This window comes from Lactuca serriola, chromosome 7, assembly GCF_051521515.1.
Source record: "Lactuca serriola cultivar US96UC23 chromosome 7, Lser_US96UC23_V15, whole genome shotgun sequence".
In the NCBI taxonomy this organism is placed as follows: domain Eukaryota; kingdom Viridiplantae; phylum Streptophyta; class Magnoliopsida; order Asterales; family Asteraceae; genus Lactuca; species Lactuca serriola.
This window is the reverse complement of record NC_136414.1, coordinates 63102079-63125305: the sequence shown is the minus strand read 5'-3', so window position 1 is coordinate 63125305 and position 23227 is coordinate 63102079. Positions and strand designations below refer to the sequence as shown.

Here is a 23227-nt window from a genome sequence, read left to right as displayed (position 1 = left end):
GAATTGAACCATCGAATCTCATCATAAAGTTTGTAATTAGCTTCTAAACACTTGTAATAACATCATGATTAAGTTACCCATAAGCTATTTCGAGTTTCAATCCCGAATTAAACATTTGCCATGGAAGCTGATAAACTCAATAAAGAAGAAAAATCTTACCTTTATGTGTTTCCAAAGATTACGACTTGTTTCCCTTGATTCTAGCCTTCTCCAAACCATTTTATATCTTCAAAATCTTCCCAGAAGAGCCCTAGTTCGAGTTGGGATAACTTGGTTCAAAAACAGAGGCTTAACATATTGAATATGTGTTCTCTGCGCATTTCCACGTCGTGGCATGTATATGGTCATGTCGTGGTCTCTAGGAATCAGCAAAGTACATTGTTGATTCCATTCCAACTCGAAACAGTTTTTTCTTCACACTTCAAATGCGCAGAACTTCTTTGTTTCTTATCCTTTTTCAGTGATCTTTATATTCACGCGAAGCTAGGAACATATTCTACAACTTTATTAAGTCGCTTCTCATTGAATTAATACAATTCTTAATCTATTAAGTTTCGAAGATGGGCTAAAAAGCATAAAAATACAAATTTTACCTTTTTGGCCAAAATATATTTGTCATGCATTCTTTCTCTTGAACTTACTCAGCTAACTTCCCATAGTGACTAAAACTTGTCTTAGCCATCTTCATGAAGTTACAACTTCATATTCTTATTTTTTTCTCATAAATGGCCAAATTGTCCTTTTTTATTTATATTTGACTAAAAGTCAAATTTTTCCAAATTTTTGGTTGTTACATAAGACTCCATTTCATGTCCAAACAAGTCCTAACCTCTTCCATTCCATTTCTAATGACATTCCATGACTATAACATTCAGACACATGTTATAAACCCTAAATAATATCCTAACAATCATTCTAAACCATTAATTAACTTTTTAGATGAGAAGAAAATGATTTATAGCTTCACAACTTTATAAATTCCATCTTTCCAACTTCGAACTCCATTAATGTCTCCTAGACTATATTGTTACTTATGCTTTGAAATTAGGATGAGAAAACCTAACTCGAAATCATATTTAGATCTTGTAACCAACATTCAATCATAACTTAAAGAGTTTTATGAGAGATTTGATTAATTATGAACTCTAAAAACACCATTAAAACCCCTAACATCACCATTGATCTAATTGAAGGTTCCAATGTTATGTTTTAAAAAGTTGAATCAATAAATTCACATTCAACCCACATAATTAACCCGGATCGTTATTTAGATTCAAAATCTACAAAATCTAGTGATGGTTCAAATGCGTAAACTCATATTCACATAAGTAATAGGATTCTATCACTAGATTAGTGCTCTACATATAGAACCCAACACTAGATTCAAATTATTCAATATAAATTAGGATTTTATAATCAATGATTCTCTTTAACAAATATTTATCTCTATTGTTGAAGTAACACATAATTAAAAGCTTCCAACCCCACGACAAACATTTTGCTTATAAGCTAACACAATATCCGACTTTAGCCCATGCATTTTTCGAGAAGTATCATCCCCTCCCCAAAAAAAGCTTTGCTCTAGGAGACTCCAACTGATTCAACTAAGCCGCCATCCAGAAAACGACATATAATAAATATGTAACACTCGGGCACCGAAGCCAACAACATTGAGCGAGCACCTAGGAAAGCATGTTGGCTTTCCATTGACATATTCTTAATTTCTTATCAAATCTATCAATCACCTTTTGCCAAACTTGAACCCGAGACATATTAGAACTGTCCTGAATACCCGAGTACATACAATGGAACTCTTCCACTTTACAACCCACCATGTTTGAATACTCGTTAACTTCATTAAACTAAACCCCAACTCCAAAAAGACTATACTTGTGAAGATTCAAACAAAGACCAAAAGTAAAGTAAAAGTAGTTAATAACTCTTACAATGTTGGAAATGTTGTCCTTAGACCACTCATCCAAAAAAAGTGCATTATCCGTATAGAAAAGGTGAGAAACCGAGAGAATGTTGGCTTTGTTAGGAAATTAAACTCACTATTACCCACTTGAGCATTTGTAATCAATCATGCCGAAACCGCATCTTGTATAGTTATGTAAAGACTCTCTATAATTATAATAAATTAAAAGAAAAGAAATGTCTCAAATCCCTTTCCAGCTGAAACTACAACGTTGGCTACCGTTAATCAACACTAAAACTGTAGACGAAAATAAGATTACTCGATACAAACAAACCAACTGATCTCACTCAAAAGAGTCATACACCTTTTTAAAACCAATCTTAAAAACCAAAACTGTTTTTTTCTACAGAGTTTTGATTTGAATTTGAAAGCTTGGGTTCTATGCTTGTGACACGTGTTATGTATAAAAAAGATATTGACATACCAAAAAGCAAAAAGTTAGATAAGCACTGTTCTATACTTGGGTTTTCCAAGGAAAAGGATATTTATTTGGTCTAACTTCAGATATTTATTTTGAATAAGTTCAGATATTTATTTTGTCTAACTTCAGATAATACCGAACATATTTCATTTAAATCCAATTTGCTTTCTCTTTTTAAGTTTTGTCTATTCAAATTGGTTTCGCATATTTCTATCGGCTGTCGGCCTTATAATTGTTTTCTCATTATATCGTTCCGAAGGCTCGACATCGTAAAATACCAAAAAATATAAATATAAATAGAAACAAAAAGTTCATAGAAAAAAATGGATGGTAGTTACATGGCATAAAATTTATTCGATTTAGGCCGGCAATGGTACATTTTTAATTCAACAAGTTCTTTATTTAATTCAAGATTTTTTAAACTTTATATAACATATGATGGTGTTGAATCGATAAATATAACGCTTTTGGATTATATAAATCTTTTCGTTATTTAAGATATTTTAATTGAAACTAATATATTAATATATATGTTTGTCAAAATTTTATTTGAAATCACCTATTAATTATAAACAGTTGGAAATTAAACAAAGTTATGATAAGTATAATTAAAAACTCTTCAAAATTTAAGCATCTGTGTATGGTTTCGAAATTGTATCGGGTCTTATTAATATTTAAATCTTTACTAAATGATAGTCCAGGGAGAAAATAATATCCTATAAATATATTTACCATATTTAATTGATAAGAAACGTAAAATAATATCTACAGATTTCAAGTGAAGAATAATAATACAACTGGGTTTACGATTTAATTTTCATATTATTTAAAGTTTTTGACTTATATTAATATCTATTAATTCGATACTATAGATGTAACTCCTAGAGAATCTTTTTGTACCATTTTGTCTTCTTTCTCTTGTAGGGTTTGTTCGATATCACATCATTTGCTTCTGTGGTTATTATATATAACTTAACCCATTCTTACATAAGCTGTATCAACTTCAAATAATTGAGTGCTCTTTTTGAATGGAAGTTACAAACAAATACGTGGCCATAAAGGCTAACATAGATGGAGCACCTCAAGAGTCTGATTTCGAGCTAAAAAACGGGTCATTTTCTCTACTGGTTAAACCCGGATCCAAAGATGTCATCATCAAGAATTTGTATGTATCAATCGACCCATATCAGATCAACCGAATGAAGATTGCTAGTGATTCTCAAACTACTTCAGTTTTTGCTACTATGATTGATCCTGGAAAGGTTTGTTTGATCTTAACTCAATAGTGTTTCTCATAAAACTTAAATGTATAGTTTATCAGTTTCGGTTTTATGATTCTGTTTTCATTTTTCTAAAAAACAAACAATTTCTAAAATATTTTTGTTTTTCAGGTGATTGATGCTTATGGTGTGGGGATAGTAATAGCTTCAGGGAATCCTGAATTTGAAAAGGATGACTATGTTGTGGGGCTTTTAAGTTGGGGAGAGTATTGTGTATATAATGGGCCTTACTTAAATAAATTGGATCCAATGGGCTTACCATTGTCATACTATGTTGGGGCCTTAGGTAAGTCCATTTTTAGGCAATCTTTTCGGTATACAATTTTGTTAAAACATGTCAAAATTATAAAACTGAATTCAAATATACAAAAGTTAAAAGCTACTAAATCAATTAAACAAAATGGTTGTACATTTAATGGAAAAAAAATTCGTTTTCTTAACAATGTATAACATATTTAGCTATTTATAATGTTACATTTCCGGATTAAATGTTCATTTCTACATAGCGAAAGACTATGACTATCGTCGATAAATTTTATTATATTACAAAGTATATATTGCATTTGATATTACCGATTTAAGCTTAAATACGAATTTTACAAATAAACCGGTCTTTTTTTTTAGTAGAATTATATTTATATTCTTCATATAAGCTTTAAATGGGCTTTACGTTTGTAAAATACAGGGCTTAGTGGGCTCACTGCTTATGCTGGGTTCTTTGAAATTTGTAAGCCCAAGAAGGGTGAAAAGGTCTTTGTCTCTGCTGCTTCCGGTTCTGTAGGAAATTTGGTGGGCCAATATGCAAAACAGTTTGGGTGTTATGTAGTGGGCTGTGCTGGTAGCCCAAAAAAGGTTTTTTTTTTTTTTTTTTTTTTTTTTTTTTTTTTTTTTTAATTTAATTTAATTTAAATTTGGACTTTTTGTTTCTTTATAAAGGTAATGAGTGTAGCATAGTTTGAAACCATATAATTTACCTTTATAGTTTGCTTTTCCAGGTGAAATTGCTTAAAGAAAAGCTTGGTTTTGATGAAGTCTTCAACTATAAAGAAGAGCCTGATCTAAATTTAGCTCTCAAGAGGTACCAACATTTAATAAAATATTGACTTAATAAATAAGACATCGAGTTCTTAATAGACATTTTTTTTATTGTAGGTATTTCCCTGATGGGATCGACATATATTTTGATAACGTGGGAGCTGAGATGCTAGAGGCAGCAATATTAAACATGAACTTGCATGGTAGGATTGCAGTGTGTGGGGTCATTTCAGAATACACTGACAACGGAAAACGTGCAATACCAGATATGTTAAGTGTTATATACAAGAGAATCACAATACGTGGATTCTTAGCTGGTGATCATATGGGCATGTTTCCCGAGTTCTTCTCCACAACCATTGATCATCTTAACACAGGAAAAATGCAAGTGCTTGAAGATGTATCATTCGGTTTAGAAGGTGTTCCTTCGGCTTTTGTTGGACTCTTTCGTGGTGATAATGTCGGGAAAAGAATAGTTCAGGTTTCCAATGATTAAGGACACAAACATACACACGAGTTTTTTCTCTATATGAAATTGTACCAAATGCATGTGGCAACATGTTTCTTCACGAATTGCTTCATATGACATTCCTAATTATACATCAATGAGATATTTGATACCAAAAAGGGTTTTTGATAATGTTATGCAAATGTTACAAACCCAAAGTACATAATATTAATGATAACTAGTTTATATCGTAGCTTTAATTTTATTAACAATAAACAACAAATTATATAATCATCGGAATGAAATGAATGATAAGATTTAAATAATGAGTTTACAAACACACGTCACATGCTATTAAATGTTGCATCAGAGTCGTATATAATGGTAGGAAGCTTTTGTTGGTATCCCGCCATCTTTCAAATGATCAGGAAAACCCTTGAAATCTTTTCTAACGCCACCCTAAAAACACTTTCAGAAAAATGCAAAACCCTAAACCAATTCAAAGAAATCCATGCCCACCTCATCATATGTCACCTGCCGGAAAACCCTGTTATCATCGGACCTCTTCTCTCAGTCCTAGCGACCTCCAACAATGCCTCTTTCTTCTCCTACGCTCGTTTGATCTTTCAGCACCTTCGATTTCGAAATACTTTCATGTACAACACCATCATCCGAGGTTATTTACAGAACAACGGTCAAGTTTTTGCGTTTTTCTGTTATATAGACATGTTAAGGTTCGGTCTTGTAGCTAATAATTATACTTTCCCACCCTTAATCAAGGCTTGTTGTTCTGGTTCGAGTTTTCGAAATGCTAAATTGATCGGTTGTTCAGTTCATGGGCATGTTCTGAAATTGGGATTTGAAGACGACCAGTTTGTGGGTAGCTCGTTGGTTGACTTCTATTCTGCAAATTCAGAAATTGGTAATGCAAGAATGTTATTCGATGAAATTCCCATCAAGGACGTGGTTCTATGGACAGCTTTAATCGACGGGTATGGTAAAAACGAAGACATTGTAAATGCACGAAAGCTGTTCGATGAAATGCCTGAGAGAACAGTGATCTCTTGGAGTACAATGATGGCTGCATATTCACGTGTCAACGACTTCCATGAGGTGATTTCCTTGTTTACAAAGATGCAAAAGCTCAATATAAAACCAAACGACTCCATTCTTGTCACTGTTCTCACAGCCTGTGCTAACCTTGGTGCACTCACACAAGGTTCATGGATCCATCTATACGCTAAAAAACACCACCTTCTTTCAAACCCAATTTTATCCACATCATTAGTTGACATGTACTCAAAATGTGGGTGTACAAATTTAGCGTTATCAGTTTTTGAAACAATTTCTTTCAAAGATACAGGAGCATGGAACGCGATAATTTCTGGAATGGCCATGAATGGTGAAGCAAGAACTTCTTTAAAACTTTTAGATCAAATGGTGTCAATCGGGATCCAACCAAGTGGGCCCACGTTTGTGGCTATACTTTCCGGTTGTGCACATGTGAAAATGGTGAAAGAAGGGGTTGACTTGTTTGACCGAATGGAAAAGGTTTATAAAGTTGAGAGAAAATTTGAGCATTACGCGTGTGTGGTTGATTTGTATGCAAGAGCCGGGATGTTGAAGGAAGCAATGGAGTTTATTGAGGTGAAATTAGGGGGTGTTGGTGGAAGAGATGTGAATGTGTGGGGGGCGTTGCTTGGTGGTTGTAGGAGTTATGGGAATGTGGTGGTTGGGAATGGAGTATGGCGGAGGATGATGGAGATGGGAATCGGAATGAGTGATTACGGGGTTTGTGTTGTTTGTTATAAGATGTATGTGGAAGCGGGGTGGAAACGGGAGGCGGAAGAGGTTCGGAATCGGATTAGGGAGATGGGAATTAGGAAAACTCCGGGGTGTAGTGTGGTGGAGGTTAATGGTGTTGTTGAGGAGTTTGTTTCCGGTGGTGTTTGTCATCACAAGGGATTGGAAATAAGTAAAATGCTTGATTTGTTGTTTAATGTGGATGCTCTTATGTTGTCATAAACTTTGATCAACTTTAACAAAAAAGATCGTGAATGGGCAATGCATCCTAGAAAAATTAAGAAAATTATATATATGTAACATAAAGATGGAATCATATGTCTGGATCAGGTAGTTGATCCTCAAGTCTATCAACAAATAATTGCAAATATTCTTTCAGAATTAGAATTACTAGACAAAGAAACGCACCACAATTACACAATCTTTAATCGTATCTTGTGGAAAATATTTCAAACATAGTCGGGTAGTTTTTTTTAATTTATGTTTTATATTTTAATAAATTCTTATTTGAATTTGATGTTATCAAAATTTAATGTTTATTATATTTTTTATTAATTGTAAATATTTTATTCAAAATAATCGTGGAAAGATGAAAAGAAACAATGTTTTCATTTGATTTGGAAAAATCAAAAGTTAAGAGATAATAATAAATAAATAACGAGTAAATTGCAAAATTGATCTACCAAAAAGTGTATAATATAGATTGAGTCCAAATTATTTTTAAAGACGATTGCAAATTTATCTAAATACATTAATTATTTTGTGGAAAAAAAAAAAAAAAAAGAATCTTTTTTTATTTCGAAAAAAAGAGATTATGGTTCTCGGGTATCCAATCAATTAATCCCCCAAACCGGGGAAGCTTAAGCTACTAACAACCGAGAAGCCAGTCTCTCAGCTGATAGCTCATCGGATCATGCAGCTCCTGATCAGGTCATAGAAAGAAGGAAGTCCGAACTCAAAGCTCCTTTATCTTATTCCTACCATCCGGGGCGAAAACACAAATTACAAAATTAGCCCTTAAAATCGCAGATGGATTAAACCTATCTGTGATTTTGCATTTTCATCTGCGAACGTACAAATGTCTAAAGCACATCTGTGCTTTAAGCACTTTCACGTTTGCAAATGAACAGTCCATCTTTGCTTTAAGCACTCTTATACATGAGTTGACAATTCTATTTTATTTTGTACAATTGTTGGTTGGACTTGAACTTTACTTGATGCATGCTTAATTAGATTGTACATTCTATTTCTACTACGGACAATACCACTTAAAGTGAATACAACTCATTTCCTTTTTTTCTACAAATTACAGTTAAAAGCTAATAAATTATTCTTAGTATCATATTTATAAAATATTCAACCAACACAAAATAATAGTCCGGATTAACAAAAAAGTTAATAGTTCACTAGAGATTAATTTTAAACGATGGGAAGGGTTTAACTAATAATTAGATTAAGAATTAAGTAAAAAACGAGTGAGGTCGGTCGAGCCGTAACTCAACTGGGATGGGACTGGAAACAATATTTTGTAGTTGTGATTGTTGACCATTGCAACTGCTTGGCTGCTTGCACTTACAAACAAACTTATAATTTTCTTTTTCTACACGATAAAAATAAAAATACAAATAAAAACAATAACATATCTTTTAACAAATTTTCCAAAGAAATTACAACAAAAATGATAATTTTTTGAAAAAATTTATATATAATAAGGTTGTTTCTTAGTCAAATTCTATCAATTTAGTTGTAAAAATAAAAAAAAAATAATAAAAAAAACAAAAAAAAAATCACTAAATCGCAGTCGAATAGAGAGGAAATCGCAGATGCACATAGTGCATCTGCGATTTTAGGTTGGAAAGGGGGTATATATACAACGAAAAAAAACCATTTGCGAATGTACAAGTGGCTAAAGCATGTCTGTGTCTTAGTCACTTGTACGTTCGCAGATGGCATGACGAAATCGCAGATAGATTATACCCATTTGCGATTTTAGTGGCTAAAAATGCAATTTTGGTTTCTTTTTTTTTTGCTATTTCCACAAAATAATTAGTGCATTTGGCTAAATTTGTAATTTTCTCTAGGATGGTCACTCAACAATCAAAACTTTAATTAATGTAGATTTAGCCCCTTGAGTTAACTTTCCATCCAAAATATCTATGAACTCTTACATGTCTCTAAAAGTCATGGGTATTTTCGTCCTTTTAGGTATATGTTCCTTTATTTATTTTTTTTTCCAATTTCATGCGCTTATCTCACCCATATTTTTTTCCTTCTCCAAATGGTTGGACCTAGTTCCCGACAACAACTTCACTCAGCATTTCCGACCACCTAGTACCACGGGAAATCATCTCAAAGTCTCAAACTCAACACAAATCTACATAAATGTTCAAAATTGGCCCAACAACTCAAATACAAAACCAAAATCCAATCTGCAACTCAAATCCAAAACCAAAAGCAAACCTTCCATTTGTAAATATATGTGAAGTTCAAGATTGTCTCTCCAAAATAATTATTGCTAGTCATTGCAGAAAGAAACGAAACTCCAACACATATAGCCACTTATAAGACCGTTTCACAGCAATATGAGATTCATGTCCAAATCCAAAATTGAACGTGCAACTTAAACTCAAATCCAAACCCAAAAACTTTGATGCAAAAATCGCACATACAACCTTAAATGTAAAAACCCCAAATTTAATCATAGAAAAATCGATTAACAAGAAAGGAAAAAAAAAAAAAGCTTGGTGAATGAACATGAGAGACCACGTTAGACCAATGAGAGTCGATTACATTTTTCGTTTTATGATCAATTTCCACCAAACCATTATTAATAATAAATTAATAATTGGGCGGTTACCGGAATTGAACTCGGGTCTCCCTTATGCACACAATGGCATCTGCCAGCAAGCGAGTTTTTTTTGTGTGTTAATCTCTAAATAATTTATTTAATGTCTATTATGCTGGAAGTTGTGTATATATTATTATTATTATTATTTTATTATTATTATTATTATTATAAAGAGCATCAGGGTAAAATAGTTATTTTGCATCAGTCAACACATTCAGTCAGATATACAATCAAACAACATGGTTTCTTACTCAGTCAAACTTTATTACTATCTTTCTCAATCAGTACTTTTTCGGTTAGCAACTATCAAACGACCCTTACTTTAAAGATTTATAGATTTACCTTCGGTTTCATTTTTTGATGGTAATCTTACATGAAGCTTTCCATTCCCTGTCTTGATTCAACGTGAAACTAGTCACCGAAAAACCATCATAGCATAGAAAGTCAAGTGATTAAAGTTTTATGCGTTGGATTTCTCACCATCACATGAACCTTCATGTCGTTCTCATCTTCATGTTTTTTTTTCTTACATTTGCATCATCTGATATGAGATAAGAGAGAAGAGAAAGAGATTCATAAAAAAATGGGTATCAGGCGGGTGGAGAGACATAGGCATCAGAAGAGGGATAGGTGAGATCAGGTCTAGGAAATTATTTAAAAAAATAATAATAAAAAAAAAAAAAAAGAAAAGAGGTTAGAAAGAACAAATTCATAAAATGACGAAAATAGCCTTACTTTTAGAGTCATATAAGAATTAACCGATGTTTTGGATAAACAATTAGATCAAGAGACCAAATCTGTATTAAAATTTTAGTTTTAGATGATCATACAAAAAAATAATAATAATAAATAAAACTCAAACTACAATTTTTTCTGATAAACCATGTCGAGCAATTTTACAATTTACTCGTAAACAAATAAAATTGAACTCATGGCATATGAAAAATGTGGGTTTAGTGGGCATAGATACCACTGTGGCACTACCACATACTACCTCCTTTATTCCATTCTTTACATTCGCTTTACATACTTAAAAGAAAAAGAGAAAAAAAATCAAAGAAGTCAAAAAACGACTCCTTCTTTACACTCACTAAAGGAGCAAAACACTTTAATCCATTGAGAAAAGAACCCCAAAAACAAAGGAAAGGGGTTTCATTGGGATCCTTTCAACTTTCATTATCCCTTTGATCTGGTTCCAGGTTTCTATAAGCTCCGCCTTCACCTGTTTATCGATGATTCAATCGGAGATGAAATATAACAGCAACACCCATAACGCATCGAAGTGCTAGTATAGTATACTGATTCCGTTTCCTGATTTTCTCTACTTGCAAGCATTCTAACGCTCGTTAATGGAGGTCATAAACAGATATGTCGCCATAAAGGCCCAAATCGATGGCGTACCAAAAGAGAGCGATTTCGAACTGAAGAACCAACAGTTTTCGCTATCGATTAAGCGTGGATCCAAAGACATCATCATCAAGAACCTTTATGTATCAATTGATCCATATCACGTTAACCAAATGAAGACCACCGGTACTTTAGGTAGAACCATCGTTCCTGGAGAGGTTAGATCTCAACTCAGTAATCAATCAGCTTTTCTTTTTCTTTTTCTTTTTTCTAAAATAACTTACCTTGTAATACCTCATAAATCAGATATTCACAAAATTGCCCACATTATTCAAACTAGTTACATATGATGATATGAATAGTTTATTTGGTTATAAATGTTTATAATTTATAAAATCATTGTAACACAAATGTTTAAACTTTTTTTTGGACAAATCGATGTATGTTATGTGTATACATATATTTAAATTTAATGTTGTTGTTTCAGGTGATTAGTAGTTATGGTGTGGGAAAAGTAATAGCTTCGGGGAATCCTAGATTCGCAGAAGGTGATTATGTCGTGGGAAATATAAGTTGGGGAGAGTATTCCATATCTAAGGGCTTCTTTCTAAGAAAATTGGATCCAATGGGTTTACCATTATCATACCATATTGGGGTTTTAGGTAATTTCATTTTTAATCAATCTAGTTTTGATCCCGTTTTAATGAATAAGTCGATTATATCGTATTTAGTATTTACAGTTTTTGAAAAGGGTAAAATTCTTTGTTTTTAGCAAAATTAAGAATGATAAAACTCGCATTTAAGTATTCAAATGAATTTAGAGTTTTTGAAAAGGGTAAAATTCGGGTTTTAATGTTTATTCTATAAGACTTATAAGACTTGATAGAAAACAAAAAACATAAACATAAATATGGTTTTATTGTATATTAAATGTGAAATACAGGGCTTAGTGGGCTCAGTGCTTATGTGGGATTCTTTGATATTTGTAAGCCCAAGAGGGGTGAAAACGTATTTGTTTCGGCGGCTTCTGGATCCATTGGGAATTTGGTGGGCCAATATGCAAAACTTTTAGGTTGTTATGTTGTGGGCTGTGCCGGTAGCCCAGAAAAGGTTTTTTTTTTGTTCAATTAATTCATTAATTTTAAACTTTGGGGTGTTTTCTTTTATTAAGTTAATCATTTAATCTTATACATGGTTGTTTTTTATTAAAGCCGGACAAAATAACTTAATTGGTTAAGCCAGAAAAATTGGTTTGATTTATTAAGATACCAACTATTTAACTACTTGCCCTTTTTTCCTCATAACTCCCCTCACAATATTGTGAAAACTGCTTGTTGGAATGTAAAGGTAAAATGGTTATTTTTGGGTTTTTTCCCACATTGGTAAGATGTATGTTTGGATAAAGTGTTGTAGACCTAAGGTCCATTTCTTTTATAGAATAAATAAATTGTCTGCATAATGACCATTTTATCTTTAGATTAAAAAATACAAATTTTCACAATATTCATCACTTTTAATGTGAAAGAAGTTGAAAGGAAAAAAGAAGGGAAATAGGTAAAGGACTAGTGTTTAGTTCATTAAGTGGATCAAGTAAAAAGAGACAAACCCTTCTTATTCACACGATTTATTCGGTCTACACTAGGAAAAAACACTAGACATCATTAGTCATTCAATCATTTTACCCGTAGAGAATTTAATAGAAAATGAAGACAAGAAATAGCCCCTTTGTCTCATCTATTATATGTTTTGTGTCATTAGATTCTTGAACTTGTATTCTAATGTGTCACATTTAGGTTGAATTGCTTAAAGAAAAGCTTGGTTTTGACGAAGCCTTCAACTATAAAGAAGAAACCGATTTAAATTTAGCTCTCCAAAGGTATTTACATTACCAAAATATTGAGTTGTCATAAAATAAAATAAAAAGTTCAATAAATATATTATTTTGTTCTAGATATTTCCCTAATGGGATAGACATATACTTTGACAACGTGGGAGCTGAGATGCTAGAGGCAGCAATATCAAACATGAACTTGTATGGTAGGGTTGCAGTTTGTGGAGCCATTTCCGAATACACAGACAGTAAAAAACACGTCAAACTAGATATGTTAAGCATTATATACAGAAGAATCACTATTCAAGGATTCATAACTCCTGATTACATGAATTTGTTTCCTGAGTTTGTTTCCAAAACCGTTGATTACATTCGTGCGGGAAAAATACATGTGCTTGAAGATGTTTTGATTGGTATAGAGAGTGTTCCTTCGGCTTTTGTTGGAGTGTTTCATGGGAATAATGTTGGGAAAAGAATAGTTAAGATTGCGGATGATTAAGGATAGAAACACAAGTTATTTCTTATTACCAAATCCAATCGTCAAGATGTTTTGTCATAAATTGTTTCATGTGACACTTGTTGTATGTTGATAAAGGATGGTTTGTATTGGTGTTAACTATATATATATATATATATATATATATATATATATATATATATATATATATATATATATATATATATATATATATATATATATATATATTAAAGGAGGACACTTTTTAGGAATAGTAAACTTATGTGACTTTTGGCAAGAATGGTCCTCTGTTTATGTGTTTGTGTTCAAATCCGTCTTTAGGTCATTTTATGTCCGTACCCATACTTTGTGCGGATACGTGTTGGGAATAGTTCCGGTTTCCCGGTCATTTTGTGTTCAAATCCGTCTTAAGGTGCAATTTTTGTGTTTTAAAACAAATATATGTAAAAAAAACAAACTTTTTACATCCTATAGTGAAAATGAATATGTAAAAAATATGAATTTAATTTTTTTTAAAAGTCATTCTTAAAATGTAAAGTTATTTTCATATTTCAATTTTGCTGAAAGACTTGTCGTATCCTACTCCCGCAACGCGGGGGTTCCCCACCTAGTTAATAATACTTTACCTTCATATTTCTATAGCATTAAAATCTTTTAACTTTTAAATGCACAATTTGGGGTCATACTCAAAAGTTGCAACTAAAACACTACAAAATCCAAAATAATAATTCAATTTTGATCCAAACTAATCCTAAACCCCAAAGATCCAACTTATACAAGTCTAATCCAAATTCCCTAAAGATGTCTAATCCAAATTGTTTGATTAGATAATTCAATTTTGGGAAAATAATCCGAAATGACAAGTAATAGCGTAAAAATTACCTATTAAGTCACTTAAGTTTTAATTGCACCCAATAGACAAACTTACTTTTTTTTTGTTCTATTATACCATTAAAACCGATGATAGCTGATTATCAACACAAACAATATAAGTTTAATGACTTAAAAAAACAAATAAAATGTTATTGGTCGTTAGTTTGATAGAAAATATTAAAAAAAACTTTTAAACACCATTTATATATCCAAATCTTTGGTTTTTTATTAACTTGTCTTAAAAATGTTTAGACCAATCATAAAACAATTAAGATATTTTTCAACTAGAATTTTTAATTTTCTTCTACCTATATAACTATTTCTAAGAAGTTGACAACAAGAAGACTACCCAAGCCATTGAATCAAGAAGGAGCTTGACTCAAACTAGTTTGAAGCCCTATCTATCCCTCCATAAAAAGCCAATGCCAATATTAACTTTTACAAATAAAAGGCAATAATGAAGTAAACAAGACACATAAAGCAAAAGGGGTCAAAGTTTTACATATTAAACCCTAAAATCAAAATACTTACATAACCACCTCCACAAAACTATAACCATTAGAAGGTTTAAAACGACACTAAAGTATTTTTTAAACATTAATTAGGACCTAGTAGTATTAATCAACTAGCTTACTCTTCATTTCCATCATCTCTTCTTCATGCAACTTCATCAACTTTTCCCTTCATTTCTTTTCAACTTTCAACCTTCTCCTTCCTATACATGTTTAAGAAAATCGATTACACAAGATAAATGTGAAATTACCTAACTACCATTAACTTTATTTGTACTTTTAAATATCATAATACGGATTACACAAGATGACAAATACCTTTCATCTACACAAGATTTCTCAATCCTCTTGCTTTCTTCCTTTTTGTATGCATTTCGCGCATCTTGAATCACTTTCAGTTGGTCCTTAAAAAACTTTTCTTGGAAGTCCATCTAATAAAAAATACACATCACATGAAAATGTAACCAATTAGCTTTGTGGGTGTATTTCAATTCCCTGTTTCTTTTTGACTTAATACAAAAAGCACGACATAAATGAGGCTTTCTCATTAAAGCCCTAACTTTTTTACCTCTTCTTTGTTTTGTTCATGGTAAAGTTGTGTTCTTTCTCTCACAATGCGGCTTTCTTCTTCAAGTTTTTTCAGCTTTTGAGACACTATCCAGAAGCTTTCTTCAAGTGCTTTTAAACTTATCTCTTGTTTGGCTACTTTTTTCTTATACCAATGCAACTGTTGGCTATCCTCATTCATTTGCTTCAACCTTTTCACAACCTTCTCTTGATACGAAACCAACTCAAACTTCATCTTTAATTTTGCTAAATAAACACATTCCAAAACTCAAAATCATGATCTTCCACCCCTTTTCTTGTTTGTTACAAAAGACAATATTTCTCATGATCAGGATCAGGAGGGCATTTATGTCTTTTGCACAGACAAGAGCTCAAAAGTTAGTCCATGTCTCTCCCACCTTTTGAGGTTATTGACATCAAAAAGTTGCATTTTTTATAAGTCCAAGAGAAAGAACAAGTGTATATAGTTAGTTGCATACCATGTGAGTATTGGTTAAAGATTTCCAAGTCTTCTTTTGTAGCCATGAAACCGTATAATTGCCTCTTATTACCCTCAAGATGGAAAACATTTGGGTAATGATCCCACGCATCTCTACCTAAGCCTTCATGTTCAAACTCCTTGCTTAAACGCTCAGCCTCAAGATACCCAACTGCTGACGTGTCAAATATCAACACACTCATCCCTCTATGCCCTTCAGGCCCAAATGAGCTTCGGGCTCTCACAGCTTCATATGAATCAAAGTAACTAAGAAGCTCTTGAGTTCCAATTCCAATCCACTGAAACTCACATTCATTTTCACAATCAAAAACTTAAAAGAAAGAAATAAGGGTACAAGATATAAGACATACCTTTTCATTTTCATCTTGTTGAAGCTGTGTATTCATGACAATCACCATTGGAGGCCAGACAATTTCATGATCTTTAACATCTTTATCAAGTCCTTTCCATTTTCCATAAGACTCACCACTTTGAATCACCATAGCCCCTCTTCTACAAAGTTCTTCATCCAAAAGTTTAGCAAGATCTCTATGAAGCTTTGGCCTTCGTGTCCCTTTGGTTTTGATATGTGTGAGAAATGATTTCATACCTCGATACCACTTTATAGAACAAGGGCCATTCTGACAAGCTGGACAATGCCATTGTCTAACTGGCTCGTTGATTTGCTGAGGTGTCAGATCATCTAAAATTCCAAAGAATTCAGAAAACCATGGGTTCTTTTTACGGGTGTCATGGCTCTCTTGACTGTCGTCTGAATCATAATCATCACTTAAAAGTTCATCTTCAGATACATAAATGTAATCCCCAGAAATTTGATTGTTAGCTGATTCATCAGTTTTCTTGGTATCAGGTTGAACCCATGAACGCCAACCACCTCCATCTCCATTTTTGTTTCCCAAAAAGAGGTCCCAACTGTTGTCTTGGTTGGAATTCAGGCTCATATCTACAAAACCCTGGTTCAATTGGTCAACGTCAGAGTTAGGAGAGACAGCCATGGTTGTACCCTTCTGTGAAGACTCGTTGCTGTCGCCTCTACTGCCTCCGCTGGTAGTCATCTGCATGCATTCAGATTTTGTGTTCATTTTCTCAATCTTTAAAGGCTGATTACTTTGCTTATGCGACGAAGTTACAGAAATATTGCGGAACAAATTAGTAAAATAAAGCATAAATTGGTAAAACCCTAAATTAAGACCGATAAATTAAGTAAAACAGGCAACAGACAACGAAAAATTGTTTCGGGAACATCATAAATACATTTATAGATAAAGAATAAGGTTCTAGCTCTTTCGATTTGGAGATTTTTGTTTCATGAATGTAAAACCCTACAGGGGTTTTGAGTGTAAAAACACATACATTGAAGCGACAAATGAAGAAACAACGTCGAAATGCAACGATCGAGAGACATATTGAGGAATCAGAAGATTACCTGAAGGAGATATCCGTAGCTCGACGGGAAACGACGGAGGAGAAAACACGATCACCGTGTGGAATAACAGTGTGAGCCGAAACAAAAAAGGGGAGTGTTGAATAGTGTGTCTGTTACAACTTACAAGGGGAATATGAATTGTGAAATGACTAAAACGGTAAAACTAAAACCACGTCTGAGCTCTATTGAAATGACTAGAATGCCCTTAAGTTGTGTGTCAATTATAATTTTGCCATATGTTCCTTGAAATTATTATTTTATTTATTTTTTTTAGTTCGGATTGTAAATGAAATGAACACATATACGGTAATTTTTATTATATTCATGATTTTGAGAACCCATTTTTTTTGTCCTAGGTTCGTTATATCTTTAGACCGACCCTGAGTGAACGTTTACCGAACTGTTTATGAACTGTTCGACAGAAAGTTCTTTTATTTAATAAATGAACGAATATGAACAATTGTGATGTTTGTTTAATTATGTTCGTGAATGTTGGTTTATGTTGTTCGTTTATATAAGTTTATGTTATGTTGATATATGTTTAATTATGTTTGATTACATTACTATATTATATGTTCATTTATGTTTGTTTATCGTTTTCATTTGTTTATACTTTATATTCGTTAAATGTGTTCATGAACATAAACGAGCCAACATGGATAATTTAATTTGTTAAACGAATAAACATGAACAATAAAACTTGTTCGTTTATCCGTTAGTATTCGTTCGTTTATTCGGCTAACTTATGAATGAATATGAACAAAACAAGATTATAATAAAAGATAAATGCAAGACAGTGATTTTTGTTATTATTAAAAAACGTCAAAAATTAAAAGAAAAAAAAATATCCTACTACCCATTAATTTCTTACATCATGGTAAATATGGCAGGACCAAGCGAAATTGTTAAAAAGACATCGTTTTGTAATGACTAAAAAATTATCAAAGCAACATCATTTTGCTATTCATGGGTGAAAATTTTTGATTTGGCCCATGGAGACATTTAGCTTTTGATCCACAAACACAAAAATAACTACTAAGATTCTTACATGTGAATACAATAATAACAGTAAAAGGGTAGTTTTCGTTTGTTTCTCATTTTATTTATTTATATATATTATTTTCTAAAAGCTCTTTTTTTTTTTTTTTTTAATTTACCAAAGACTTTTACAAAATTACATGAAACAAAATTACAAGGCAAAACTAGATACAAGCTACATATGTACATAACTAACAAAAACGAGACCTAACAAAGCTAAACTATAAAGCTAAGCAAAAACTAACTTGAGATCAAGACCGGATTGTGTCTAGATCATGAAGCAAGATAGTATGGAATGCAAAAGTCAACTATAAAAGATCTCAAAATAGCAAAGTTCTATTTCTTGTTCTTTATTTGGAAGATTGTATACTTAGTAAGTAATATGCTCGTGAGGGACGGTAACCACATGTGCAATGCTTGCAATAAGTCGACTTATTTGCATAAATTACTTTTATACTCTACCTTATGTATGTATACTAGAAATATAACTGATATGTGATTTACAATATGTAAAATATGTACACAAGTTTTAAATTTATAAAAGTGATTTTAATACAACTAAAGTATAATACACAGTATGCAGTATGTAGTGTACCTAATTATATAGTCGTATAGTTGTGACAAGACCATGTATCAAACACATAAACGAGTATGATTTTAAACTAGTAATTAAACTAAGAACAAAAACGTTAAAAAAAGGTGGAGGGGGTGTTTAAATCAATTCAAACTTGAATTTAATTAGCAAACTAAACTAACAAAAGCAAAGAAGTTCATTAAATCGGTAATTTTAAATTACTTCCATTTAGATTTTGAATCCTCTTATTTTTCTATAATTGATTTATTAGATGTGTAAATTATTAGCTATCTTGGTCCAATTAACCAATACCATTAATTATAAAGCAATTAGCATAATGATCATGCAATTAGCTAACTAAATAATCAATTAAACATTTGAATTATAAAATATTTATCTAATGATTAATCTCAATGGTTATGAAAATCAATTTAAGAATAGAATGGTTATTTAATGTTATCTCCCACGTTAAAGTTCTTAATTATATCACCTAACCCTAGGATTGGTCATAAATTATATCACTTAACCCTAGTCCTAATAGTTTATTGTTCAAAATTTAGTTAAGATACAAGTTAATATAATTAGATTGGTCCTCTAAATTATGTAAAACTTAGTTTTAGATGATAAAAACCAAAACTTTAATATATAAGGATTTGAAATCAAATAAACATATTTAATAATAAAGTTTATAAATCCAAACTAACAAATCAAACCATAGTTTTAATGGTTACATCTACATCCAAGCGAAAGCAAAGGGTATTGGCCCATCATCATAGCTAAAAACAAAAATAAAAACCAAAAAGGAAGTGAAAAACATTTTATTAAAGCAACCCAGATGACTAATTGATGTTTCCATGCTGCAATTTTCAAAACAACACCCCAATTGTGTTCTTCAGCTTTGAATTCCCTTATGAACCCTGATTTTTGTGATATAACTTGTCTCTCAAGTTGGCCTTAGGGACTAGGAAAGTTATGTTATTGTGTCTTGGGGACGCCAACACCTTTTAAGTCATTTTGGTGTATCAAAGTTTAGATCTTGAATGTTTGGAAGGTCTTAATGGATAAAATTAAAACTTTAGCCATTAATACATTGCTAATGACCAAATCTGGAAGTTTGAGCCTTGACTTAATGGATTAAGTCAAGTCTCCCTTGTGATTAAAGCCTGGACGTGACACGTCTTCCTTTGGCGTGACGCAATTTATGAAGTCTTCCAATGCGTGCCTGTTTAGACTAGAAACCCGACTATTTTGATATTTTGATATTTTTAAGAATTAGATTCATATTATATTGATATTTTGGAAGCCAAAAAATAGGAAAGTTGTGACCCTCTAAGCTCCCATTAAGTTAACCCTTTGGTTTTTATGTTGGACTTTAGCAGATTCGAACACACATCTTTCAGTATAAAAAGAAAAAAAACAATTTATTAGTTGATCCAACTTCTATTTACAAATATCAATAAATTTACGTTCTATTATATAAAAAAGTAAAAAAAAAATTATAGCCACGTCTATTCGTAAATTTAACAAGATAAATAGTATTTTCTAATATTTTTTAAAAAAAGTGGTTATTGGAATATATATTAGCTCATTGTTATTTTAACAAACTATTTGAAAATGAAAAAATTATTAAGCCAGCCTAAAACACTAATTATTTATTTATTTTTAGCTAAAAATTAACAATTGTTCTAAAATAGTCACCAAAACAGTAGACGATTAGGATCGCCTACTCTTTTGCTCCAAAACCTATGATTTCAGTTTTAATATAAAAAAAATCATTTTTGAAATTAAAATCGTAGGTTTTTAGAAACTTATGGCATGCTCTCAATGGCCAACGGTTTCCTAAACCATAGGTATATAAAAAAAATACAGTTTTGGCAAGAAACCTACGGTCACTGCATTGTCTACTTGTACACCGTAGGTTTCGTATGAAGCTTACGGTTTCATATTTTTTTTTTTCGTTTTTTTTTTAAACTCTATGTATAAAACCTACAAATCAACAATGTGATGGTGTTTTTTGAATGCTTCATTGAGAGAAAAGAGTAAAAAAAAAATAAGAGAAATGACATATACCTTTATATATTATGGTGGTCCGATGTGTCCTGAAAGAATAGACAGGCCACGAAAGAGTAGCCCATAACTCATTGCTCTGAAAAAGTAGTCAATTTTTTTTCGTTGACTGTAGACGATCCTAATTGTCTACGGTTTAAGTCGCTACTTTGGAATAAATGATATTTTTTAAGCTAAAAATAGATAAATAATTAACTTTTTTGGCTGGTTTAGATTTGTTTTTCCCTTTAAAAATCATATATAAATACTTCAGTTACTAAAATTTAGAGAAAGTAAAAACAAAGCACGTGATAGTCTTGGCTATACGCAGAAGATTGTAAAGGTCACGTGACCTGTGGATGGGGCCCTTCCAAATCTGCCTCCAATAATAGCTTCGAATGTGGAAAGTTTATAAAGGTTGCTTTGACCTTTTCTATGATACTTGACTTCCATTTAAAAAAAATTATAAAAATCAGTAAATAAAATCACAAATATGATTACAAAAATAATTATTAAACCATTAATATGATGTTACTAATTTATATGACGTGTTTGGCAAAAGTAGATGTTAGCTGGAAGCGGGTAGCGGTTAGCTGGTAGCGGGTAACTGGTAGCGGGAAGCTATAGCTTTTATTTGTTATATGAATGTTTGACAAAAGTAGCTGGAAGCTTTTGAAATATATAAAATTACATAAAAAGAAAATTGATTAAAAATAAAAAAATATATAAATATATTTTTAAGGGTAATTATGAAAATTGATTTCAAAAGCTCCGGAACGTTTTGTTAAAAGCTACATGAAGTAGCTTTTAGAATCAGAGCGTTTTGTTAAAACTAAAAGCTAAACGCCCGTACTACCAAACGAAACTTTTTGTTTAAACTAAAGCGTTTTGTCAAAAGCTAAAAGCTAGAAGCTCCCAAACGCTTCCAAAAGCTTCGTGCCAAACACGCCCTATATACATTTAGATATGTTCTGAGAGACCTTTTATCGACTGAGGTGGCGAGCAAAAAAACATTGCGATGGTTAATAGGTGGTGGATTTTATTTTCTTGGGTTGTCATTCAGACTAGACATGTTTGTTTATGTGGGTTGCTACAAGTTTTCTATCAGCTATAAAAAAACAAGCTTTCGATGCTGTTTGTATGATGATTGTTTAACTTATTTAGACCTATTGTAATTTATTGGCTATCGGCTCTAATTGTATTTTGAGAAGATTAAGTAGTAAGACTTAAAGTCAAATAAGTTTTCCGAATTAAAAAAAATCATATTTTGGATATTAATTTATATGTTTGTTACGTATCTTGCTAGTTTCAATAAAGTTATCAATATGGGTTAGCGAAAATCAAACCGAAAACCACAAAATAACCGAAAAACCGAAGCCAAACATAAAACTGATGGTAAGGTTTTAAACTAAAAAAAAAAACACAAATTTCAGTGCGGTTCAATTTTAATCCATATAACTGCACCACAAAATAACCGCAATATTTATTTATTATATATAATAAAACACAACTTGCAAAGAATAAAATGAGCCAAAATGATAGATTATTTGCAACAAAAATTTAGAAATAAATGAAGTCAACAAAATTATGCAAATACAAGAGAGTTACCCAAAAAATCTAGTTTGACATGAAAAACCGCACCAACTTATTTTTCGGTTAAAACTCGAAACCACAAAACAACACCAAATCAAAACCATAAAACTGCACATATTGGTTTTTCCCGTATTGTAAACCACAGTTTTCAATTTGTGGTTTCAGTGTGGTCCAAAAACGCATTGTGCTCATCGATAAAAACTTCTCCACTCACATAACATTAAAATAGTGTTTGTTTAACACTGAAATAATTATTGAACTTCAACCAATCCCTAAAATAGTGTTTTTTAGAGCCCTCATTTTTTACTTTCATATTTGATGTTAAAATGGAGCTAGCAGAAAAATGATGTTAAATTTAAAGGTTGGTTGGAGGACTCTTAGCCTAAAGAGCACCCATAAAACCTTCTCCAACCACATAACACTGAAATAGTGATTGTGTAACACTTAAATAATTATTGAACTTCAACCAATCCCTAAAATAGAGTTTTTTAGAGCCTTCATTTTTTACTTTTATATTTGGTGTTAAAATGGAGCTAACAGAAAAATAATGTTAAATTTAAAGGTTGGTTGTATGACTCTTAGCCTCAAGAACACAAACCTGGTATTTTTGGTAGATGGTTTGAGTTGATC

The 23227-nt window shown here is 31.8% G+C and overlaps 4 protein-coding genes across 4 annotated transcripts; 3 read left to right on the top strand and 1 right to left on the bottom strand.

The window, feature by feature from the left end:
* Nucleotides 1-3409: 3409 nt before the first annotated feature.
* Nucleotides 3410-5354, top strand: LOC145064861 (2-alkenal reductase (NADP(+)-dependent)-like). Its single transcript, XM_079012231.1, has 5 exons — nt 3410-3661; nt 3791-3965; nt 4365-4531; nt 4675-4757; nt 4832-5354. The coding sequence occupies exons 1-5, from the start codon at nt 3428-3430 to the stop codon at nt 5208-5210; spliced, it is 1038 nt and encodes a 345-aa protein (XP_078868357.1). The 5' UTR covers nt 3410-3427; the 3' UTR covers nt 5211-5354.
* A 180-nt stretch (nt 5355-5534) lies between these two features.
* LOC145064810 (pentatricopeptide repeat-containing protein At5g61800-like) lies at nt 5535-7242 on the top strand. Its single transcript, XM_079012176.1, has one exon. It carries the CDS (start codon nt 5544-5546, stop codon nt 7185-7187), a length of 1644 nt encoding a protein of 547 aa, XP_078868302.1. The 5' UTR covers nt 5535-5543; the 3' UTR covers nt 7188-7242.
* Nucleotides 7243-10871: 3629 nt separating this feature from the next.
* Nucleotides 10872-13607, top strand: LOC145062505 (2-alkenal reductase (NADP(+)-dependent)-like). Its single transcript, XM_079010101.1, has 5 exons — nt 10872-11378; nt 11648-11822; nt 12104-12270; nt 12954-13036; nt 13112-13607. The coding sequence occupies exons 1-5, from the start codon at nt 11163-11165 to the stop codon at nt 13488-13490; spliced, it is 1020 nt and encodes a 339-aa protein (XP_078866227.1). The 5' UTR covers nt 10872-11162; the 3' UTR covers nt 13491-13607.
* Nucleotides 13608-14800: 1193 nt separating this feature from the next.
* On the bottom strand, nt 14801-17489 carry LOC145062522 (protein SUPPRESSOR OF GENE SILENCING 3-like). The gene is made up of 6 exons (XM_079010116.1): nt 17347-17489; nt 16271-16975; nt 15901-16198; nt 15423-15667; nt 15173-15285; nt 14801-15057 (listed from the first exon to the last, which is right to left on the bottom strand). Exons 2-6 carry the CDS (start codon nt 16973-16975, stop codon nt 15036-15038), a joined length of 1383 nt encoding a protein of 460 aa, XP_078866242.1. The 5' UTR covers nt 17347-17489; the 3' UTR covers nt 14801-15035.
* Nucleotides 17490-23227: the final 5738 nt, after the last annotated feature.